Source organism: Pelodiscus sinensis, chromosome 3 (assembly GCF_052426305.1).
Source record: "Pelodiscus sinensis isolate ZL-2025 chromosome 3, ASM5242630v1, whole genome shotgun sequence".
Classification (NCBI taxonomy): Eukaryota; Metazoa; Chordata; order Testudines; family Trionychidae; genus Pelodiscus; species Pelodiscus sinensis.
This window is the reverse complement of record NC_143054.1, coordinates 106,485,973-106,508,076: the sequence shown is the minus strand read 5'-3', so window position 1 is coordinate 106,508,076 and position 22,104 is coordinate 106,485,973. Positions and strand designations below refer to the sequence as shown.

General features: G+C 41.2%; 1 protein-coding gene across 8 annotated transcripts in view; it reads right to left on the bottom strand.

Moving 5' to 3' along the window:
- Positions 1 to 22,104, bottom strand: part of STXBP5 (syntaxin binding protein 5) — a 194,812-nt gene that overhangs the window by 80,144 nt on the left and 92,564 nt on the right. For all 8 annotated transcript variants that reach the window (XM_025184070.3, XM_075924382.2, XM_025184056.3 and 5 more), the window contains exons 8-9: positions 13,071 to 13,194; positions 11,034 to 11,112 (exon numbers count right to left, since the gene is read on the bottom strand). In XM_025184070.3, the coding sequence (XP_025039855.3) occupies positions 11,034 to 11,112; positions 13,071 to 13,194 (203 nt within the window). The remainder of the gene's footprint in view (positions 1 to 11,033; positions 11,113 to 13,070; positions 13,195 to 22,104) is intronic.

Sequence of the window (22,104 nt, the reverse complement as noted above, 5' to 3'; positions counted from 1 at the left end):
CGGATTACAAGCAATTAGAAACACTATCCCAGAGGACACTACTGCCAACCTGATAGCAGACCTATGTAACTTTGTTCTCACCCACAATTATTTCCAGTTTGAGAACAACTTATACCTTCAGATCAGCGGCACAGCCATGGGTACACGCATGGCCCCACAGTATGCTAACATCTTTATGGCTGACCTAGAACAATGTTTCCTCAACTCCCGTCCCCTTTCACCCCTCCTCTACCTACGGTACATCGATGACATCTTTATGATCTGGACACATGGCCAAGAAACACTGGAGATATTCCACAGAGATTTCAACAACCTACACCCCACCATCAACCTCAGCCTGGACCATTCTACACGAGAGATCCACTTCCTGGACACCACCGTACAAATCAACAATGGAAAATTAGACACCACTCTCTACAGAAAACCTACCGACTCATACAGTTACCTACATGCATCCAGCTCCCATCCAGAACACACCACACGATCCATCGTCTATAGCCAAGCCCTTCGATACAACCGCATCTGCTCTAACCCCACTGACAGAGACCAGAAGCTTCAGGATCTCTACCAAGCATTTATAAATCTCAACTACCCACCCAGAGAAATAAAAAAGCAAATTGAAAGAGCCAGACGAATACCTAGAAACCATCTACTTCAAGACAGACCCAAGAAAACCAACAATAGAACACCACTTGTCATCACCTACAACCCCCAACTTAAACCTGTCCAACACATTATCAATAAACTACAGCCTATATTGGAACAGGATACCATACTCAAAGAGGCTCTGGGAGACAGACCCATAGTCTCCTATAGACAACCACCTAACCTCAAGATGATTCTTACCAACCACCACAGGACATACCACACTAATACCAACCCTGGTACCTTCCCTTGCAACAAACCCCGTTGCCAGCTTTGTCCACATATTCATTCTGCTGATACCATTATTGGACCTCACCAAGTGAGTTATAAGATCAAGAACACATATTCCTGCGCATCCAGAAATATAATCTATGCTATCATGTGCCGAAAGTGTCCGTCTGCTATGTACATTGGACAAACATCTCAGACACTTCACCAAAGGATTAATGCCCACAAAACAGATATCAGACAAGATCACAAAGAGAAAACAGTTTCTTGCCACTTTAACCAGAAAGGACACTCTCTAAATGACTTAGCCACCTGCATTCTGCTACAAAGACCTTTTACATCTGCACTTGAAAGGGAATCCTCTGAACTGTCATTCATGTTAAAATTCGACACTTGCCAACAAGGACTTAACAAGACTTTGAACTTTCTCACCCATTACCAAGACAGTTTCCCCAATTATCACCTGTAATACCATTAACTCACAAACATCCCACTCTCCCTACCTTTAATATCAGCAATTCACAGACACTTACCTTCCTTCCTCCCCCTTCCCACCCCCCCGCATCCTCCTCCTGTTCTGCAATGTGATTTGTCCTTTTCATATTTGTTCATTTTTTTTAATTGTATCCTTTGGTATATATGGTTGTGACTACTTTCTTCCACTATTTGATCTGAGGAAGTGGGTCTGGCCCACGAAAGCTCATCATCTAATAAACCATCTTGTTAGTCTTTAAAGTGCTACATTGTCCTGCATTTTGCTTCAACTACCCCAGACTAACACGGCTACATTTCTATCACTATTCTACATTAAGTACACTAATTCATTAAAAATATTGGTAGCACCACTCATTTCAATTTTAGTTATTTTTTATTTCTTCTTTTAATAATTATATAGACTAAAAATCCATTTGGTTGTTCCTTATTATTTCTTTAAAATACAGGCAGTCGCCGGGTTACGTACAAGATAGGGACTGTAGGTTTGTTCTTAAGTTGAATCTGTATGTAAGTCGGAACTGGCATCCAGATTCAACTTAAGAACCCCAGGCGTCCCCAAGTCAGCTGCTGCTGAAGCTGATCAGCAGCTGATTCCAGGAAGCCCGGGGCAGAGCAACTCTGCCTCGGGCTTCCTGTAGTCAGCCGCTGGTCAGTTTCAGCAGCGGCTGACTTGGGGACGCCTGGGGCAGAGCAGCTCGGGTGCTGCTGGGTTGGTCCAGTAGCGCGGCCACTCCTCGGCGCTACTGGACCAACCCAGCAGCACCCAAGCTGCTCTGCCCCAGGCATCCTGATTCAGCTGCTGCTGAAACTGATCACCAGCGGCTGAATCAGGACTCCTGGGGCAGAGCAGCTGGGGTGCTCCTGGGTTGGTCCAGTAGCGCCAAGGAGCGGTGCTGTGGGACCAACCGGCAGCGCCCCACCTGCTCTACCACAGGCCCCGGACTTTGCTCCACGTCTCCCTGGTCTGCTGAGGTCCTCACTACTCACCAAAGCCTAATCTAAAATGGCATCCCCCCCTGTTGGTTCAGCAACTATTTGATGAAGGAATTCATCAGCTATCACATCTAAGAAAATCTGATCCCTATTATTATTACTACCACTTGCTCTCCAGTCTATATCTGGAAAGTTGAAGTCTCCCGTGATTACGCAGTTTCCATGAGTATTTAACTTGATTAAAACCATTAAAGAAGTCTCTATCCATATCCAAATTAGACAGCAGTGGTCTATAGCGCACCCAAGCACTATCCCAGGGGAGGAGCGGATAGCTTTCCTCCCCAATATGATTTCTGCCCAGACAGACTCTGTCTTCTCCATTCCATCACTTTTTAATTCTTTACAATCTACCTAATCATTTATATACAATGCTACTCCACCACTTTTACCTTTATTTCTGTCTTTCCTAAACAGCACATACCCTTCAATACCTGTACTCCAGTCATGCCTAGTATTCCACCATGTTTCTATTATACCTATAATGTCTGGTTTCACTTCCTGGACCAATAGCTCTAGTTCCTCCTTTTTGTTACTTAGCTCCTCGCATTGCTGTACAAACATCTTAATTTTTGCTGTTTGGCCTCACTCACATTCTTTACCCAATTTGGCACGGACATTGTATTTCCAATATGGCCTATTAGACTGGTATCTACTCTACCCTTCCTCCTTATGTCCATTCTCCTACCCCCAGCTATAACCTTTCTTACTTCGTTTTCCTCCCTCTCAATGCTAAAATCCGGTGTAGAGATTATCTGGAGATCTCCCAACCATCTCCCCCAAATTCCTAGTTTAAAGCTCTCTTAATCAGTTGGGCCAGTCTCCATCCTAGAAGTCTATTTCCCTCCCTACTTAGGTGAAGTTCATCCCAAGAGAACAGTCTTCTGTCCGTGAATGCTTCCCAGTGGCCATACATCCCAAAGCCCTCCTATAGCAGCACTGCCTGAGCCATCTATTGATGGCTATCATAATCCTATCACACCTTAGTTGCCCATCTCTAGGAACAGGCAGAATCCCACTAAAGATCACCTGAGCCTCGATTTCCTTAAGCGTCTTTCCCAGCCTGGCATAGTCTCCCTTGATTTGTTCCAGTGAGAATCTAGCCGTATCATTTGTTCCTACATGAAGGATGAACAATGGATACTTTCCCGCTCCCTTTAGGATCCTCTTCAACCTCAGTTCCACATCCTGTATCTTAGCACCTGGCAGGCAGCACACCCTTCTATTGTCTGGATCAGCTCTGGTTACAGGCCTATCTATTCTTCTCAATAAGGAGTCCCCAGTCACGTAGAACTGCCTTTTCCTGGTAACAGTGCGATTCTCTGGTCTAACTCTTGCTTCCTCTGGCTGCAAGTCCTTTCCATTCCTGTTTTCCCTTGTAATCCTCTTCAACCCATCCTGTATCCTAGTGCTCATTATTGGTTTTGTCTCCATCGACCCCTCCCCTTTATCTATAGGACTAACCACTCTTCTTCCTTACCCTTCCACCTTCATTGTCCACCTGCTGTATCCCTTCTTCATTCTCCAACTCTGCATACCGGTTCTTGAGCTCTATTTCTCCTTCACTGACCCATCTTTTCCTCTGCCTGGTTTTCTTAGTCACATGCTTCCACTGTCCATTTTCTTCACCCAGCAGTCCCCCCTCCGAGGCTCTTGATCCTGCTTCCATCTGTATATCTAAGCTTTCCCCTTCAGCCACCTCATGTCTTTGCTCCATCATCTGTTCGAACCCCTTTCTAAGCTCGACCAGAGTTTTTCCAACTGCATCTCCAATTCTCGGATCTTTTCTTCCATCAGATCTATCAGGCGGCACTTCATGCAAACAAAACTCCTTTCAGGTACCCCCTTCAGAATCATGCACATCCTGCAGCTGCCACGTGCAATCATCCTCCTTGTGCCCTCTACTGCTTGAGTCATGGCCACTACTGCCTCTTTGTTTTATCAGCCTTCTCACCTAAATCCTGTTAGTCCGGCGAACACAAAAACAAACCAAAACACCCCCTCCATGACAAAAACAAACCTCAAACAAGTCCCACAATCCAAACTCCCCTTACAAACTCCCACTCAATCTCCCCTGTTTACAGCTGTTTGCTGACTCCTGTGCCGCTGCAGCTATCTGACAACATTTGAACTGACAACACAAACTTAAAAATCACATTTAAAAAAATGAATGTCTAAGTTAACGATATTGTAAAAGATGAAAATTTTTTACTATTTCTCAATTTGATTGTTTTGGTGTTTGACAGTATAATGTTTAGCCAAGTTTCAATGTTTCGCATGTTTGGCCTTCTTACTCAGCTACAGGTGAAAAATATTTGAAGATAAATTATGATTATAAAACCATAACAATTGGCAGCTAGTTACAGGCCTATCTTAAGAGGAGGTATAGACCTTTAGAGATCATTTTAAAATATTGAGTTGACAATATTCCTTTAATTAAAGGCCCACAAAAACAAGTTTAAAAAAATACTCAATAAATACATCTATTAATGTACTGAAGATAATAATTAAGCCTTCATTGATTGTCTGATTACTTACAATAAAAATAAATAGCTTTTTAAAAATAGAGGCAAGCTCACCTGATCTAGTTCTTCCCATAAATCAGTTTTATATGTATCTGGAGATGGTGTAGTTATCATGTAAATTAAATTCCTATTGTTTAATTAACCATTTTATATGACTGAACAAGGCAAAGACAAATTAGTTCTGCTTCATGGAAACATTTTCCCTTGGGAAAACAGATTATGGACTTTCCATTAAATTTCTGGAAAGAGTATGTTTTTCATACATATTACAATATTTTATACACATGCACGTGGGTGCATGCCAACACACACATGGTCTTTTCAAAGCAAATTTGCACACGTTTGAATTTTGTTCAATAAAACTGCAAAACTTAACACAGTTGATCATTTCTAGGAAATGGGACACTTTCTTATTTTACCATCACCAAAATCAGCAGTTATTTTAACACTGGATATAAGATATCCCTTTGAAAACAATCACAATAGATTGTCAACACCTTCTTGAAGGAAGGCAAGATTGATGACTTTTCTTACTTCATTATAGCCAGAATAAGCGGACAACACTTGCTATAGACTCAAATCTAGAGACGTAGGGTAAGTCTAAACAGATTGAGGTGCAGAGACTGATCCAATGGGGGTCTATTTTCAGCTTTCCTGAATTTTCATGACACTCTTAGGAATAATAAACACCATTTATGGCTAAGGGTGGATTTTCTTTCTGACAGTTACTTGCCTCAGGGTGATAAAGTAGAAGCTTCCTGCAATTCTTCTGTCTATCTTGAATATTTCAAAAAATAAAACAAACAAATATATGTATCTGAGGTACTTTTTCCAAGCACCACAGGTATAGTAATGATGAATATATTTTAATGAAGTTTAATAACTTAAGATTTAAAACGTTATAATAATTTTATTAATAGATTTGTATTAACAATGAAAACTCTAGCTTACATTGGACTCTTAGTGTTAGGGCATGTAGGATCAAATAAGGCAGCGGTGCTCAACCTGTTTTAATTCGCAACCCCCAAAGCCAGGAAAATTTTGGTTGCGCAAAAAAAAAAAAAAAGGCACTTTTAATTTACAGTGCTGGTCTACTCCCCTGTCACTCCTCCTGACCCTGTCACACATACATCAGGCGCTGAGACAGGAAATGGCAGCTGGCCTGGCGCTGTGATCCCCCCCAGGAGGACAGACCCAAGGGTAGCACACCCCTAAAATAAGGGGTTTGGGTACTCACTAACATGGTAACTGGAATACAGTATGGGCAGGCACTGTCCCTATTTATTTATAGACATGTTTTCCTCCTTTCCTGCATTCTTGGGACAGATAATGTAGCTTGTACCAAAGATATAACTTTTAATGAATGCTCTGTGTGTTAAATAAATAGTATTTCTCTAGCGCTTATCCATTCCAATTCACTCAAACATATTCAGGATCACATATCCTTCCCTCCCCGTAAACTGCTGATTTAAGGAGTTGTGATGTGAGAACGGTTTACATCAACTAAAAAGCTGTAAACAGTAAATAGGGGCGAGTATAATTATAGTCATTACATGGTTATGATTATGCATTATATGGGTGTTCACAGTACTAAATTAGGGCTTAAAGGATGATGTAATTGGTAAGTGTATTTACATTTTAAGATAAAAAGGTATACATATGGCTACTTTGTTGCTCACTCAGATCCCAAGGTTCGTGGCGGGGGGGGGGGAAGGGGAGAAGGTCTGAGACAGAACAAGTATCTGCAATAAAGGTGCCCTCTTAACCGATCTGTCTCTAGGTTATCTGTTATAATCTATTTTTTTCTAACACTTAGGTGCTATTAGAAGATTAGGTAGCACAAGCCACCGTATTAACTCTGCAGCCCCATACAAGCAGAAGGCAAGGACATGACCACTCTTTTCAGAGAGGGACCCTAGTACTGTCATCCATACTTTTGCTATCTCAAGATTAAATTCATGAAATGTACTTTACACACATCCAGTTAATGTCATCCAGAAATTGAAGCCAGTGCAAAAGAAATGTGGCAGCTGCTTTCGCAACTGAGAGTTTGTGCAGAAGGCAGCAAAAGTGGCAGAAGTCACTTACTTACCATTACACCTACAGGTCTATACACAGCAGAAAGATTCTGAGCTTGTGTATGAACTGAACAACTCCTGTTATGCATATAGATATGTAATTGTTAGACTATGTCTACACTACAGACCTTACAGCAGCACAGCTGCACCACATGTGTCGGTGAAACTTATGTATTTTTTTTCATATCCTTAGTGGACAAACTTACTAGTGTAGACATAGCTTTAGTTTTCACACCACTACAAAGAAAATGAAAAGTAATTGAACAATCAAGACAACTTCAGCTCTAGCTATAACACCTATCATTTCATAATGAATGTTGCATGTTGGTACCATATTTTCTGCGGATTTCATTTCTGAGGTAAATTTGAGGGTAATGGCTATATTTTATTGAGGGTAAACCAAAATAACTGTACAATTGACAACATTATCCAGAGATTCCATCAAATATATTTCTATTCCATAACTGACTCAAACAAAGGAGAAAAATAAAATAGTTTTAAAGTATTTAACTATCTAGAAAGGATGACACTAATATAGCTCCAATATGAGTAAAAGGGAGTCAATGTAAAATGTGTTACAACAATGTTGAGGTTAGAAAAAGCACTGTCAAAAGTAAGACTATTCCAGGGTTTTATTGCATTACTTTACAAATTTCAGTGAATGTAAATCAAAAGTTTACTATTAACAGCAAGTCCTAATATTGAAATGACACAGTGCAATATAATTGTTTGCTAATTACGCACTTTGAATAGGAACATATAATTGAGATATACAATAATGTAAAAGTCAAGTATGCATGATTACATACTTGAGATGCATGACTGCTGTGAACAATCTTTTACAAATCATTCTGGAAATTATTTTAGATGACTGTGAACTAGGTTGGGTAATTACATTCTGCTTACCTAATTTTCTCCTGAAGTTTCAGTTAGAAATAAGTTTTTTACATTGTGGAATCACTGCTATGCAGGATTACTGTGAACTCTTATAAATTCATGGTTTACCTCAAAAGCTGTTCTACTACAGAGACAGTTTAAGTAGTCCTTATACATTTACACACTATTTAAATTTATAAATACTTTTGGCACCTTTTGCTATAAATCATTGTATAAATCTAAGCAATTTTCTTTAAAAATTTAATGGAAACTAATAATAAGGAACCTAAGACTGCATTATGCAATTTGGAGTAGGATTGTAAAGTGACTAGTCGACCATTGACTCAATTGGTCGCTTTCAACGTCCCCCCCCCCCGCTATCTGAGAGAGACAGAAAGAGGGGGGAGGAGTAGCAGGAGTTGGTGGAAGCAGGAGCCAGCTTGAAAGCTAGTTCCCCCCAGCACTACCTTCGTGGGAAGCAGGGGAGGTAGAGGTGGAGTGGGGCACAGGGCGCAAGCTGGGAATCAGCTGATTCCCGGCTTATACCCAGTCCCCACCACTGCGCTTGTGCCTTTTAAACATATTAATAGCTGCCAGGTTGTATTTAACTTCTCTATCTTTGATCTGGAAGACAGTGTTATCACATTAATGACATTTCAAATGCTAAAAACTTGAAAATATTCTGAACACCATCAAGCATGAAAAATAACATCAAATGACAGTTTAAGGTAAAAAATAAAGGTACAAGTAGAGACAAACAAAATAATGAAAAAAACCCACACAAAATAATGCATCTTAAAAAAATAAATACACACAGTTGAAAAGCTGTACTAACAAGACAGATTGTTCACACTCAAGCTTCTTTTATTGCAACTCTTACCTTGTTTATACCCTATCAAAATCAATTAAAGTTTGCATGCTGTAAAAACAATTTTTACATTGTGGAGGTTTGAAATTACATTTTAAAATTACTGGTTGCAGTGGGAACACTTCAAATTGCAGTATTTGTATCTTGCTGCTTGTATGAGGCTGCTTTTCAGTTATTTACAGCACAATTTGATTCAAAAGCTTGGACACAACAGTTGAATATTCAGGTTTTGAAATATCATGATTTCATGATCATTCATTGTTTTTACTCTTTGTGGAAAGGAAACACCTGGGAATTGGCTTCAAAACTTTAAATCTCCATTTAGTTGACTTTTAAAGAAGGAAAAATGGTACACAAAACTGTTAAAATTAACTGTAGAAAACATTCATACATATTGAAGCATTTGTTAAACTATCAACAATTTTCAGTACTCTTGTTTACTTTGCAATCATTCAAGCAACACATAAATGCCAAATAATAAAAGGTATAGCAATAAGTCAACAGAAATGAAATGGAGAGTGTTATTTGAAAATTCAACATCTGCAAATAGCTCCAAGGATTTCCATGTAAATTATGATCAAAACGCTTTACAACTGTAAATAAGAAACCACACATGGTATATAAAAAGATGAAAGCCTTCCATTAAGTTCTAGTGACAAGAACATGCTACTCAATATGCAGTAATTTCATCAGAACCCTTTGCTAGAATTACAGCTTTATTGTGTATATTCAAGAATATGCATAATTATGTGAAGTTCATTTCATAAATTACTGCAGCATATGAAAAGAATTCAGCCATACTCCAAACTCATATTGCTTCACTAAAAAAGACTGATAGGTCTTATTACTAGATAAAGTAAGTTTAATTCTTAAAAGAAATAAATAGATTTCCTGAAAAACTTAGCACTGAAATGTACTTAATGGTCAGCCAAATTATCAGTTTCTCCTTAGTATAACTAAAAGTGGCAAGTAACCACAAAGATTTTAAAAAAACAGCAACACACTATTTTATTATATTTTAATATTTTTGTTAGCTCTTTGATTTTAAGGAAGGAACATATAGATATGGAGCATTCATCAACATGTTTTGTTTACCTATTTTAATCACACATATACATTCTAGAGCAGGGGTGGCCAACCAGTTAAAGACCGAGTCAAAATAGCTGTGGATAGAGTCCGAAGAGCCATGTATTATATATTTATTTTTATATATCTATATAAATATATAGATATAGTACATAAAATGTCATGATAAAAATAACATTACAGGACAAATGGACAAAAGCCAATAAAAAAGTCTCTAGTCACTTAAAATATTCACTGCCAGTCCATAGATCTTCAGAGAACTTGACAGGGAACAAACATCAAATAAAAAAACAACCCTTTAAAAATACAGTAATATTCTCACACTAATAAAAAAAAAGAATCCCTACCATGTATTTTAAATTTAACATTACTGACCTATTATGTCCCGTGAATTTTTTTAAATTAAACTGAACTGAGAAGTAAATTAGCATAATCTGAAGTGCCGGTTTCACTCCATCTTATTGATCTCTGGTATGATTTCCACATTTTTGTTACTTATGAAGATTATGTCTTTTTTATAATTTTAAAAATTCAGGTCTGTCCCAGACTGCAAACATGACAGGTTCAAAAACAAAAAGGGAAAGACTCATATCTCAGAATAATTGCTTCAGTCTGGCAAATAACAGCCTTTGAATTTTCTTTAAAGAAACAGTGTAAACCACGTACATGTTGATTCTTTTTTTTTTGTTGTTGTTTTTTTGCCCTGGAATTTAAATATGACATCTGTGTCAGCTGCCTTATTCTGCATCCATGAAGACTGAGTTTAAGGTTCTTCAGCCCCCTCTCGCCCCCAACCCAATGCACCATCCCTCCCACAGAGCCAGGCCCCCCCGGCTCCCACCCAACCCAACCCCCTACCCCCTCCCCCGAGCCAGGAACCCCCTGCTCTCCCTCTCTCGCTCTAACCCAATGCCTGGGTCCCAGAGCTGCCGCCACGCATTTCACCCTCCAGAGCGGCCGGCCATGAGCAGGCACTGGGGCGTGGTTTAGAACTAGCAAGAGCTACAGTTCCTTAAGCAAAGAGCTCCATGCAGCTCAACAGTTGCAGGTTGGCCACTCCTGTTCTAGAATAATGACTATGTTTTATCCACCAGTAACAAAAGTTTCATTTACCACAACTTTCCAGAGATTCTCAACGTGGGGTACATGTCACACAAGTGGAAAGATACAAAGGATATTCTTAAAGACTATACATACCCTATATAGTGTGAAAAGTCAACTGACTCATAAGCAAAGTCTTACCCAGCTTTGGCTGTTTTGTATTCCACTTTAAGGATTGGTTTGCAAGGTTCCGGCTTCTTCCCATCTTTTAACTGCTTTCCTAAAAAATAAAAAAAAAAAAAAAAATAAATGAAACAAAATCCTACATTAAACTTAAAAAAAAAATCTGCTGTGCTGAAATCTTAAGAAAGTATTCTTTTACATAAACTACAAATTAATATATGCACACAAAGCATGCATTATATTGGCAAAGATATTTTATGTCTCAATGTAAAACGAAAGGACAGTTAACAGTTGCCACTCATCACGTAAACACAGAATGTTTGTTGCGATAGCTTTCAAAAAGCAATATGGCAGAATCCAAGAAATGTTTTCCCTTATAACTGAGGGGTCCAACCAGTTTTGAAGCAGTAACCACTATAATAGCTGCTGCTATCGTGGACTAATCACATTATTCTGAAAATGCTATAGCAGTGGTCCCCAACGCGGTGCCCACGGGCGCCATGGCCCCCGCTGGGGCATTCGTGGGCGCCCGCCGACAACCTGGGCCGGCACCGCCCCGGGCGCACGGGAGGCGCCGGCCCCAGGAGCGCGACATGCACCGGCGCTGGGTGCGCGGCGCTCGGGCAGCCTCAGCCCCGGGGCACATGCGGGCGCTCGGGCGCGCGGTGCTCAAGCAGCGCCGGTGCCCGCCCTAGGCACGTGGCTCGGGCGACGGCCCCGGGCCCACGGCACAAGGCGCTCGGGCGGCCCCAGGGCACACGCCGGTGCCGGGTGCAAGGGCATCCCAGTCCCCTGGCGTGCCCCCGGACGCGCGGCCCCACCTCCCGGGCGCCCGGGAGCCTCTAAAGGTTGGGGACCACTGTGCTATAGCAAACTAGCCACTTTATTCAAGCCCTCTAGCCACACTCAACCAGCCTAATAGCCACATGTAGCTAGTGGCTAGCATGTTGGACACCATGGCCCTATAATGAGGTTGGGGGGGGGGGGGAGTGCTGTAGGGCACAGGGTCAGAGATTTGGGGGGGGGGGGGACGCAAAGCCTAGGCTCTAGGAGAGGTCTTGAGTCTGGTGGGGATTGAGGCATTGGAGGAGTCAGAATGCTGTACTGGGGCGGGCCCTCACTTCAGGTGGCTTTACCCCAAGCGGGCACACTGCTTCAATCTGCAGACACTGCTCCCTGCAGCTCCCACTGGCTATGCTTCCTAGCCAAGCACTTGGGGAGGAAGAATACAGGTAGCGGGCCTGTAGAGCCACGTGGCCATGCCTCTGGCAGCAATAGCAGGGATGGAGAGCCATTTGTGGGGGCTGCTGGAGGTAATCATCCGTCATCTGGCACCCCAACCTCCTCCCTTGTCTCAACTCCTGTCCCAAGCCCCCTCCTGGACTCAAATTCCCTCCCAGAGCACATCCTGCAGCCCTTTCGATGCCCTAGCCCCAACCTGCTACCCTAGAGAAACTGCACTATAAAATGAACATTCTGTGCATACCAGAAATGCTTGGTTTTGCGCTTCCTGGTTGGTGAAGTTCTGGATAAAAGGGCTTGTACTGTATTTCAAGTCAGTATTCCTTACATTAGGCTACTAGTTTTGTAATGGGCATAATTCAAGAATTTAACAACACAATTTTGATCTTACACTAATATGTAAATTCTTGGATTTATACACAAAAACGGATACTTCTTTATCCACACAAACATTTTAAACAATACGTAGATTGCAACATTAAGCACAATGCAAAATCTGCATTCATTCAGACATCTGTGAAATAATTTCCAAAAATTTCACTGGAGATGTAACTGAAGATTTAAAGCAGCAGTGATTTACACAATTCACATGTGAAAGTTTGTTCTCATAAGGGCTTGAAACTATTTTTAATAAACAGCTTGGATTTTGCAGAAGTCATTAGCAAACACCTGGGAAAACACTGAGAAAAAACTGCTTTTGCTGGTGGAGCAGTTTTTAAGTCCCAGAATTACATAAAATAGGATTTTACAGAAAGTTTAATCCCATATTTCCAACGTAAGAACTATCAGACACTGTTTTCATTCTTTTCTTACCATGTGGAGTGATTGTCTGAAGTGGCTTGGCAGGGGATTTTATATTCCATATGGTCAAGGTACCATCTGAATGGCTACAAATGAACTGTTTTCCTTCATGGTGCCAAGCAACTGAATGTATAGCCTGCATTATGGAGGAAGGGAGGGAAACACGGGGGGGGGGGGGGGGAGAGGGGGAGAGAGAAGAGAAAGAAAATTCAAGTATTCAGCAGAAATCCAGCAATTTAGGGCATATCTACACTACAAAATTATGTTAAGTGAGATCAACCTACAGCCACCTCAGTAATTAAATCACCTGTTCATGTCCACACTACACTCCTTCTGCAAGTGGTACATGTCCTACTTGTGTTGACTTAAGTGGGGTACTGGGGGAGAGGGGTGAGTGACAGCCTGAGCTATCAGCCTCAGGGCGGCAGGGGCTCTACCTGCCAGTCCTAGGGTGCCAGAGCTCCAGCTATAGGAAGTAGTAATAGGCAATGTAAGCAACACACTGTCTACATGAACCCTGTATCAATCTAATTGCTATGGCTCTCATGGAGATGGTTATTATATTGGTGTAGTGGGCGACTTACACTGGCAAGAGCTATTCTGGCAATGGGCAACCTAGGCTAGTAAGTGAGCCGCATGAGTAGCCCTCTTATCTCAGTGGGCCACAAGACTGTTGTAACCAAGATGGTCTCCCAGGATAGAAGAGTTTTGCCAACTGCGCTTGCATTCCTAGAATTTGCGAGGTACTGAACTATAGCAGCACTTTTATCAGATACCAGAGGGAGTGCATGGCTCTTATTGTCAAAGTGGTGTGCAATCAGCACACACTGACTTCATGTACCTTTGCTTTATGAGTGTGTTACTTTAGTAACACCACTAGGAAAAAAAGGACATGGACAAAATATGCGCAATCTGGAAACCTTGCGCATGGGCAACAACAAACAAAATGTCTTGCAGGCCACACATACAATCCTGATGGGATGCATTTCACCATTGGGCTGCTGGTTGTCCACCAATGAGCTACACTGTAGTATAGATGCTGACAAAGCTAGGTCGACATAAGCTGCTTTATGCTGTAGTGTAGATCAGACCTCAGTGTAGTCTCAATTCCCCTTCCTTAAAGAAGGCCACAAAAACACCAACATATAAAATAAAACATTACACCTCTGAACACCAAAACAAGCATGACTTATCCAGGTTTAATTTTTCAGTCACAATTCATTATTTCTTTGAGTCATTTTTCCTTTGAAGAGGTTATATTTTTTATGCATCAAAAAGTTTTGATGGGAAAAAGTATTATCCCTATGCAGTGTTAGTGTTTGCGAATTGAAAAGCTGGAGTAAGAAGTCTGAACAGAATCACTATCCCTTTTCAAGTAAACATTTGGAAGATCATGCCTGACAGTATTATAAGACACTAAGCCATATTATTTAAACATTAACACCTATGCAGCGTTTCTAACTAAAAGATACATTCAAGTATTACAAAACAATATTTTAGTATGAAATATCATTTTTCAGAAACTTATTGATAATGAGTCATTCAGCTAGAAGTGTGTATATCATATGGTTATGAAGTTTGCACAGCAGTATATTAGAGGTGTATCAAGCCACGAGAAAGGCTGTTTTTATTCCTTTAAAATAATTCAGCACATTATGAAGAATTTATATCAAGTATTTTTTCTGTGCTAGAAAGCCTCAATTTATACTGTGATATAATCCACAATCTTTGAAGCTGGGGAAACAAGGTCCAGGACCTAAAATTATTTGTGGAATATTGTAAGCTTTTAGGAACAAGCTACAGAGTATCTCAAATACTGTTTACTACTTGGTATTGCAAGGCCAATTAGAGCAGTAATAAACAGTCACACTTTTAGTTCCTATTAGCCAATTATCATAAAGAGGTTCACGGAAGCAATAAAAGTGCAAACAGCACAAAACCATGTTAAACGAAAAGCGGGAATTGCCCTGATGTACCAAACAAATATTCACCACCTGGAACGCTGTATTTCAATTTGGACCGCTGATTCCATTTTTATACCAGCATGACTAGCCCAAATATTTTGCAATAGAAATGAAAATCTGAAGTGACATTTATGACAGAGGATTAGCTGCAGTCTAAAAAGACTATAGCAAAATTATTTATGGCTGCTTTGATATTAAAAAAATAAACTAAAATTATAAACCCACTAATATATTTATACAACAGAAAAAAAACTTTATAGCAGATCAGTTGATTTATATCACAATTCCCTAGCAGGCTTTAACATTTTAGTGCATCTCTAGATAGGTTTTAGAAAGTTGGGTTATTTTTGGTCATAAAATTGTGAATAGGTTTCAACCTATTTTTTTTTAAAGCACCAGTTACCATAGCAACTATGCATTAACTACAATTATACATCATAGGTATTTTCAGTGGAGTATATTATTTAAGATATGTCGGTCTACACTTGCACTTATTGACAAAACTTTTTGTGGATCATGGGCGTAACAGGTTGGATCACAGATGTAGGGATGTTAAAATTTTCAGCAGATACACGTTTACATGGGGGGAGGGGTGGGGAGAGAGAGGAAGGCAGGAGCTGTTGCTCACAGGGAGCTGGCTTTTAAGCTGGTTCCTTGCAAGAACTGGCTCCCATTCCTCCCTCCCCTCTTGCCTCCTCACATGTACTGGCTCCTGTCTGCCCTCCCACCCATGCTGCTGCCTCTAATTTAGCTGGCTTTTAAACTGGATCCCCATGTGCACCGCTTCTCACCTTCCTGCCCCCTGCTGTCTCTTATACAGAGGCGGGGGGAAGGGGCGGAGAGACTGTTTAACAGGGTTAACCAATGAGCCCAGTGTTCTTGACTACACTGTCACTGTTACATCTCCTTGAGACTGTCACCTGATGGGCTGATCATACCACTGAGCCTGCTGACTACTCTGTCCTGCTAAATCAGAAGCTCTGGTCTCCCTCAGGAAAGATGCATAGTTTGGGTAACACCCCTCAGCAGAACAACAGACACTAATAACAGCTCAGCTCTGGCTCCTAAGTTACAGGGACCTGTTAGCATTCAGCAGAACAGCCCCAAGGGACCAAAGCCCCATATAAATCTATCTGTCTTGGTATAAAAGTTTTTCACAGAGAAAGTTCATAAAATGTATCAATGAAAGAGAGATGCAGAGCTGTTGTTCCCCTCCAGGTAACAATATTTACACTGATTTTGATATTAAGTATAAAAATAGGATTTAAATGGTTGCAAGTGATGGCAGACAGATCAAAGTTAGTTACTAAGCTAAAATAAAACAAAAACACAGCAGCTAATCCTAATACACCAAGAGAAATTGTCACAAATAATATTTTCTCACCCCAATCCTTATTTCAGGCAAAGTACTGCAGGCCAGAACGGATCTTTTTTCCTGACCTGGATCTAACAGCCTCTCTCCACCCCTGTTGTTAGAGTTCTTTGTTCCCCAGTGCTTACATGTATCCTCTTTGGGTGGGGAGCAGTCTGTGAAGCCAGCTGAACACAATCATTCTTTGCTTCCTATCCCTTACATAGAATTTTCCCAGGGCAGGAACTCTTTGTTCAACTCTCCCCACCCTGTGTAAGAGTACAAAATTCAAGATGGAGTTTAGCATCAGATGGCATGGTTACCAGTCTTTGTGGGACCAACAACAATCCAGACTTACAGAAATAAACAAGACTATTCACAGACCCATTGGCTTGAGCACAGAGTCATTAAGTTCCTTAAATATCACTATTAATCTAGGTGGTCTTGTGAAAGGCATTAAACAGGTTTATAATTTCTATTTCTAACTTCATACAAGAAAGACACCTGCACACAAATAGAATATACACATTCAGGAGACTGTAGGCTCTTGAATGATAGGTTAGTTGCCCCATTTTACATAAAGCATATTTGAGTTATGCATATTGAATACTCAAAACACATTTCCATAAAAATATGGAGGTGCAGTGTCACAACAGCTCTCCTGCCAACAAAGCAAAATGTGCTCATTGGGGGAGGAAGTGTTTTGTCAAACATGCTGACTTTTAGCAACAAGACTACATTGATACAGCTTTGTCACTAAAAAGCTTCATAGTGGAGACATACCCTAAGTCTATAGCTGTAACATACTGGAAATCTTGTAACTGTGAAACTTTATTTAGTGCCATGTAACATGTGGCACCTTAATGGGAAGCAGACCTTGTAAAGAAAAACGTATTTGACTATGAACAGAAAAGGTGTTTGAGACAAGAACCACACATTTTAAAATTAAGGGTTTGAGTCAATCCTACTGCATACATGAGGAGATAGGAGCAGAACCTCCCAAACTACTTCCCATCACTCCCTCAGTAGCTTTACATGGTAGCTCTGCTGTGAACCAGAAGCTGTCTGATCAAGCCCACCCCAGCTTCCAATGTCCACACAATTGCTATTTTTAGTGTGCTTGCTTGAGCCCTGATAGACAGGGTAACCATATTTCCCCATGCCAAATACGGGACACCAAGCACGGGGGGAAGGAGGGGAGGCTGTTGGTGCTTGGAACTTCAGCCCCGCAGTGGGAGGGGGAAGCCACCAGCGCTTGGGGTTCCAATGGACAAAGGTCTGAGTGCCCATGGCTCCCCGCCCACCCTGTACCACTGCAGGAATAAAGTTCAGTCCCGCAGCATGCAGTGTGGGGAAGGGAGAGGAGCTTCTGGCACTGGGACTTCAGTAGCTGAAACCCTGAGTGTTGGTGGCTCCTCCCCACCCCCTGCTGCAGGAAAAATATGGGACAATATGCCCAGTTTTTTAAAAAAGTTGGGATGCCGGGAACAGCCCTTAAATACGGGACTGTCCTCAGAAAAACGAGACGGATGGTCACCCTACTGATAGAATGAATCTTTCTACCGAGCCTTTGAGGCTCACTCTCAGCTGTAGTGTGAACATACTCCAACTAGTTTCACCTGAGCCTAGGGGAGTGCCTCCCAAAATCTGTAATGAAACAATTACTAAAAGCTAAAACTATATAAAAACAGTAAAAACTAGAAGAAAACTAACTATACACAATTCTAAGCATTTTTTCCATGTTCAGAGACAAAAGGACATGAGAAGCTCCAACTCCGACCACATGGCAGTGAGAAGGAACTAGTGATGCAGTCAGCCCACCCTCTATCACTCTGGGATGAACCCTGAGATGAATTACGGACGCATGCACAGACCAACTAATAGTACAACTTTCAAATTATCTGGCTGTGGAAGCATGTGAATTACAACAGGGACAATCACTTGAAAAAGTAGTTAAACATCTATTAGGGCCAAAATAATTAAGTCAGCAGGTCTGGCTCATCTGCTTGGAGTCCTAAAAAAATTGTCTCAGTAGATATCTGACCTGTTCGTTTTCATTTTTAATTACAGGCAGTCCCCGGCTTACGTACAAGATAGGGACTGTAGGTTTGTTCTTAAGTTGAATCTGTATGTAAGTCGGAACTGGCATCAGCCGCTGCTGAAACTGATCAGTTTCAACAGCGGCTGAATCTGGACACCAGTTCCACTTACATACAGATTCAACTTAAGAACCCCAGGCGTCCCCAAGTCAGCTGCTGCTGAAACTGATCAGCAGCTGATTCCAGGAAGCCCAGGGCAGAGCAACTCTGCCTCGGGCTTCCTGTAGTCAGCTGCTGGTCAGTTTCAGCAGCGGCTGACTTGGGGACGCCTGGGGCAGAGCAGCTTGGGTGCTGCTGGGTTGGTCCAGTAGCGCGGCCGTTCCTCGGCGCTACTGGACCAACCCAGCAGCACCCCAGCTGCTCTGCCCCAGGCATCCTGATTCAGCTGCTGCTGAAACTGATCAGCAGCGGCTGAATCAGGACGCCTGGGGCAGAGCAGCTGGGGTGCTGCCGGGTTGGTCCAGTAGCACCAAGGAGCGCTGCTGCGGGACCAACCGGCAGTGCCCAACCTGCTCTACTACAGGCCCCCGGCTTTGCTCCACATCTCCCTGGTCTGCTGGGGGGGCACTAGCTGCGTCCCCCCCCAGCAGACCAGGGAGACGCTGAACAAAGCTGCGGAGGACCCGGGCCGGACCCGCGGCGCTTCCAGCTGATCTGGAAGCAACGCGGGTCCGGCCGGGTCCTCCGCCGCTTTGCTCCCCGTCTCCTTGGTCTGCTGGCTCCCCCAGCAGACCAGGGAGACTGGGAGCAGCTTTTCTTGCCCCAGAGAAGGCGGGCGGCGGGACCAGGCGTCCCGCCGCTCCAGTCCTCCAGGGTGAGAAATCCCCGTTCGTAACTGCGGATCCGATGTAAGTCGGATCCGCGTAACTCGGGGACTGCCTGTAGTCTTGGGACGCTGGAAAATTAGAGAAGGATGCAGGAAAAGGGCAAACAGGATAATTCAGGTAACAATGGTTAGCCTGATATCAATCCCTGGGGAAAATAAAGGAAAAGTTGATATTGGATTCAACTGAAAAAATGAAAGGAAAGGAATAAAATTAATGCTAGTCAATATGTTTTTACAGGGGGGAAAAGGTCTTGTCAAACAAACCTGATTTCAGTCTTTGATAAGATTACAAGTTTAATGTCCATATAATGCTATATTGGGAGAAAAACTGGTATCTGAACAAAATTAAAATAGTATGATTAAAGTTACTGTGTCTCAACAAGTATTTATGAATCAATTTTGACATATATAAACAAAACCCAGCACTAGGCATTAGATGGAAGCAGACTGCCCATTAGGACTTCTAAGCCGTCTTGTGCTACAGAAAAATTCTCTTTTCTTCCCCATTTTTTATTCTCTCTACCTCATATCCATCCTTCTGTCCTCTCTTTCTTCTTTACTCCACCTTCATTCTTGTCCTGATGCCAGTTCCTTCACTCTCTTCTCACTTCCTCCTTCAGCTCAGCGTTTGCCACCACATATTTCCTCTGTTCTTCCACAATATTTCAGGCCAAAAACCTCTGCCCCACAATGTACAAGATCCTGTAATCTTTTCCATATCATATGAACCTGGCCCCCCCAATGCACAATCTCTACCTGTCTCCTTTCTATTTGAAACTAATGATTAACTCTTCTGTACAATTAAGTAGCCACTACAATATATCCTATACTACTGGGAAGATCCACGTTAGGAATTTCTGCCATTTTTAAACCTTAACCTGCTTTTACAGTGCTGTTTAGATTTCACAGATCAAACACACCAGTCACAGATGGTCTAGAAAATACGTAGTCTTGCCGTGAGTTGGGAGAACTGGGTTCAAAGACCTCTTGAAATCCTTTCCAGTCCTACATTTCTATAATTCTATGTATATGAGTGACCTTCTCCCCAAATGGCATAAAATAGTATTTTGTGCTGTTCATGGATGGTAAAGAGTATTGTTTCCTTCCTGTATAATGATCTTGCAAGAATGTACAAACTGAGCACAGCTTGAGAACTAGTTTAAGAGTTCAATTCTTCATTAATTCTCTAAAGTAGTTTAAAAGTGATAGAGATAAAGTAGATTTAAGATAAGATAAGATCTTATCTGGCTACCAGCTCACGTTCCTAATTCCTATTTGGTAAAAATGTAAACAAAATAAAATGTAAATTTGAAAGCATTTAAAATCCAACAGTATTCTATCACAGTATTTCTAATGCACCAGTCAATGTGACATCTAGGTGCATAATAAACAAACAATCTCACAACAAACCGATAACACTGTCCCATATACTAATTTTCCGTTGTCTTTGGTAGAAACAGATTCCCTTCTTAGCTTATTTTGTATGGCTAACCTGCAGGCATTTCTGACCTTTCCATTACTGTGTCTGTGCATGACAGAGTGGGGAAAGGTTCCTGTCTGTAGCCATTCTTTTGTCATAAATAAGTTGCTCAGTAGCTTCTTTGTTGACTAAATTGATAACCCCTTGTGCTATTTTGCTATATCTTCTATAAAGTTCAAAGATAAGCTCTGATTTTTACTCACTTATCAGAAGACTGAGTCTCAAATAGTAATCTATAACATATTTCTGACTTAATACTATTAAAGTTTAGGCAAAATATGTTTTTCATTTAACGCCTGACAATTTTAAATGTCAATATTACAACATTTCTAAATATTTCTTTTAAAAGCTACCAAAAATGCTGTAACGTTTTTTGTTTTTGTTTACACAAAACAGCAGAAAATGAATGTTTATACAGCTTCGAATTAATTTTATGTTCCTATTGTATGAATAATGCATGAAATTCTTTTTAATTACAATAGCTGTATTTGAACTTCAGAACCCTTCAAAACAAAGACTCAGAAAGGAGACACAAAGAAAGCTAACATTTTCAATTCTAGCCTCTCACTGTGCAGAAACATCTTGCAAGACAACAACAAACTAACTGCACAGGATGGTTTGATAGGCATTATTATAAATAACTGCTATAAAAAGTTAATTTATAAACACAGGTCTCTAATATAGCTATCACATTCCAAACAAACTGTTAAATATGAATACTAGATTTGTGTATTCTTTCAGATGATTCTCTGTCAAAGAAATGAACTAATCTTACAATAAAGAATACAATATTATAGTTTTAAATTCTAACTTGCCCTGCAAGAAGGGAGCACTTTTTAAAAACACATTCTACGGACTTTATGTGCAAAGCAAGGAAATTCCCTGACAAACAGGTTTAATTCTAGGTGTCTGTAATTAATATATAAAGGCAAAGATCATATTGGAAGATTTCAGGCATCTTTACTGTCAAATTAAAGGAATCCACAAAATCTTACTTCATTTCTGCCCTTGGAAACAGGTGCAATCCTTAGCACCACCAAAGTAAAAATTGGTATATGATCAGTTGATGGTATAACTGATTTGATATCCCCAAACAGTTTTGCTCAATGACTACTTTCAAACAAGTAGGACAGACAGTGTCATAAATGCTTAGTTCCCCATTTTCTTCTCACTATATACTGGAATGCTTAGGGACTTAACTCTTGCCTACACTAAACTGCTTTGTCAGCAAAAGGCAGCATAGGTACTGCTTCCTCTGGGCCCCATAGGTGCTCCCCCCCCTTTGCTCCAGTACTCAGCCCCTTTCCTGAAGTCCCCCCACTCAGC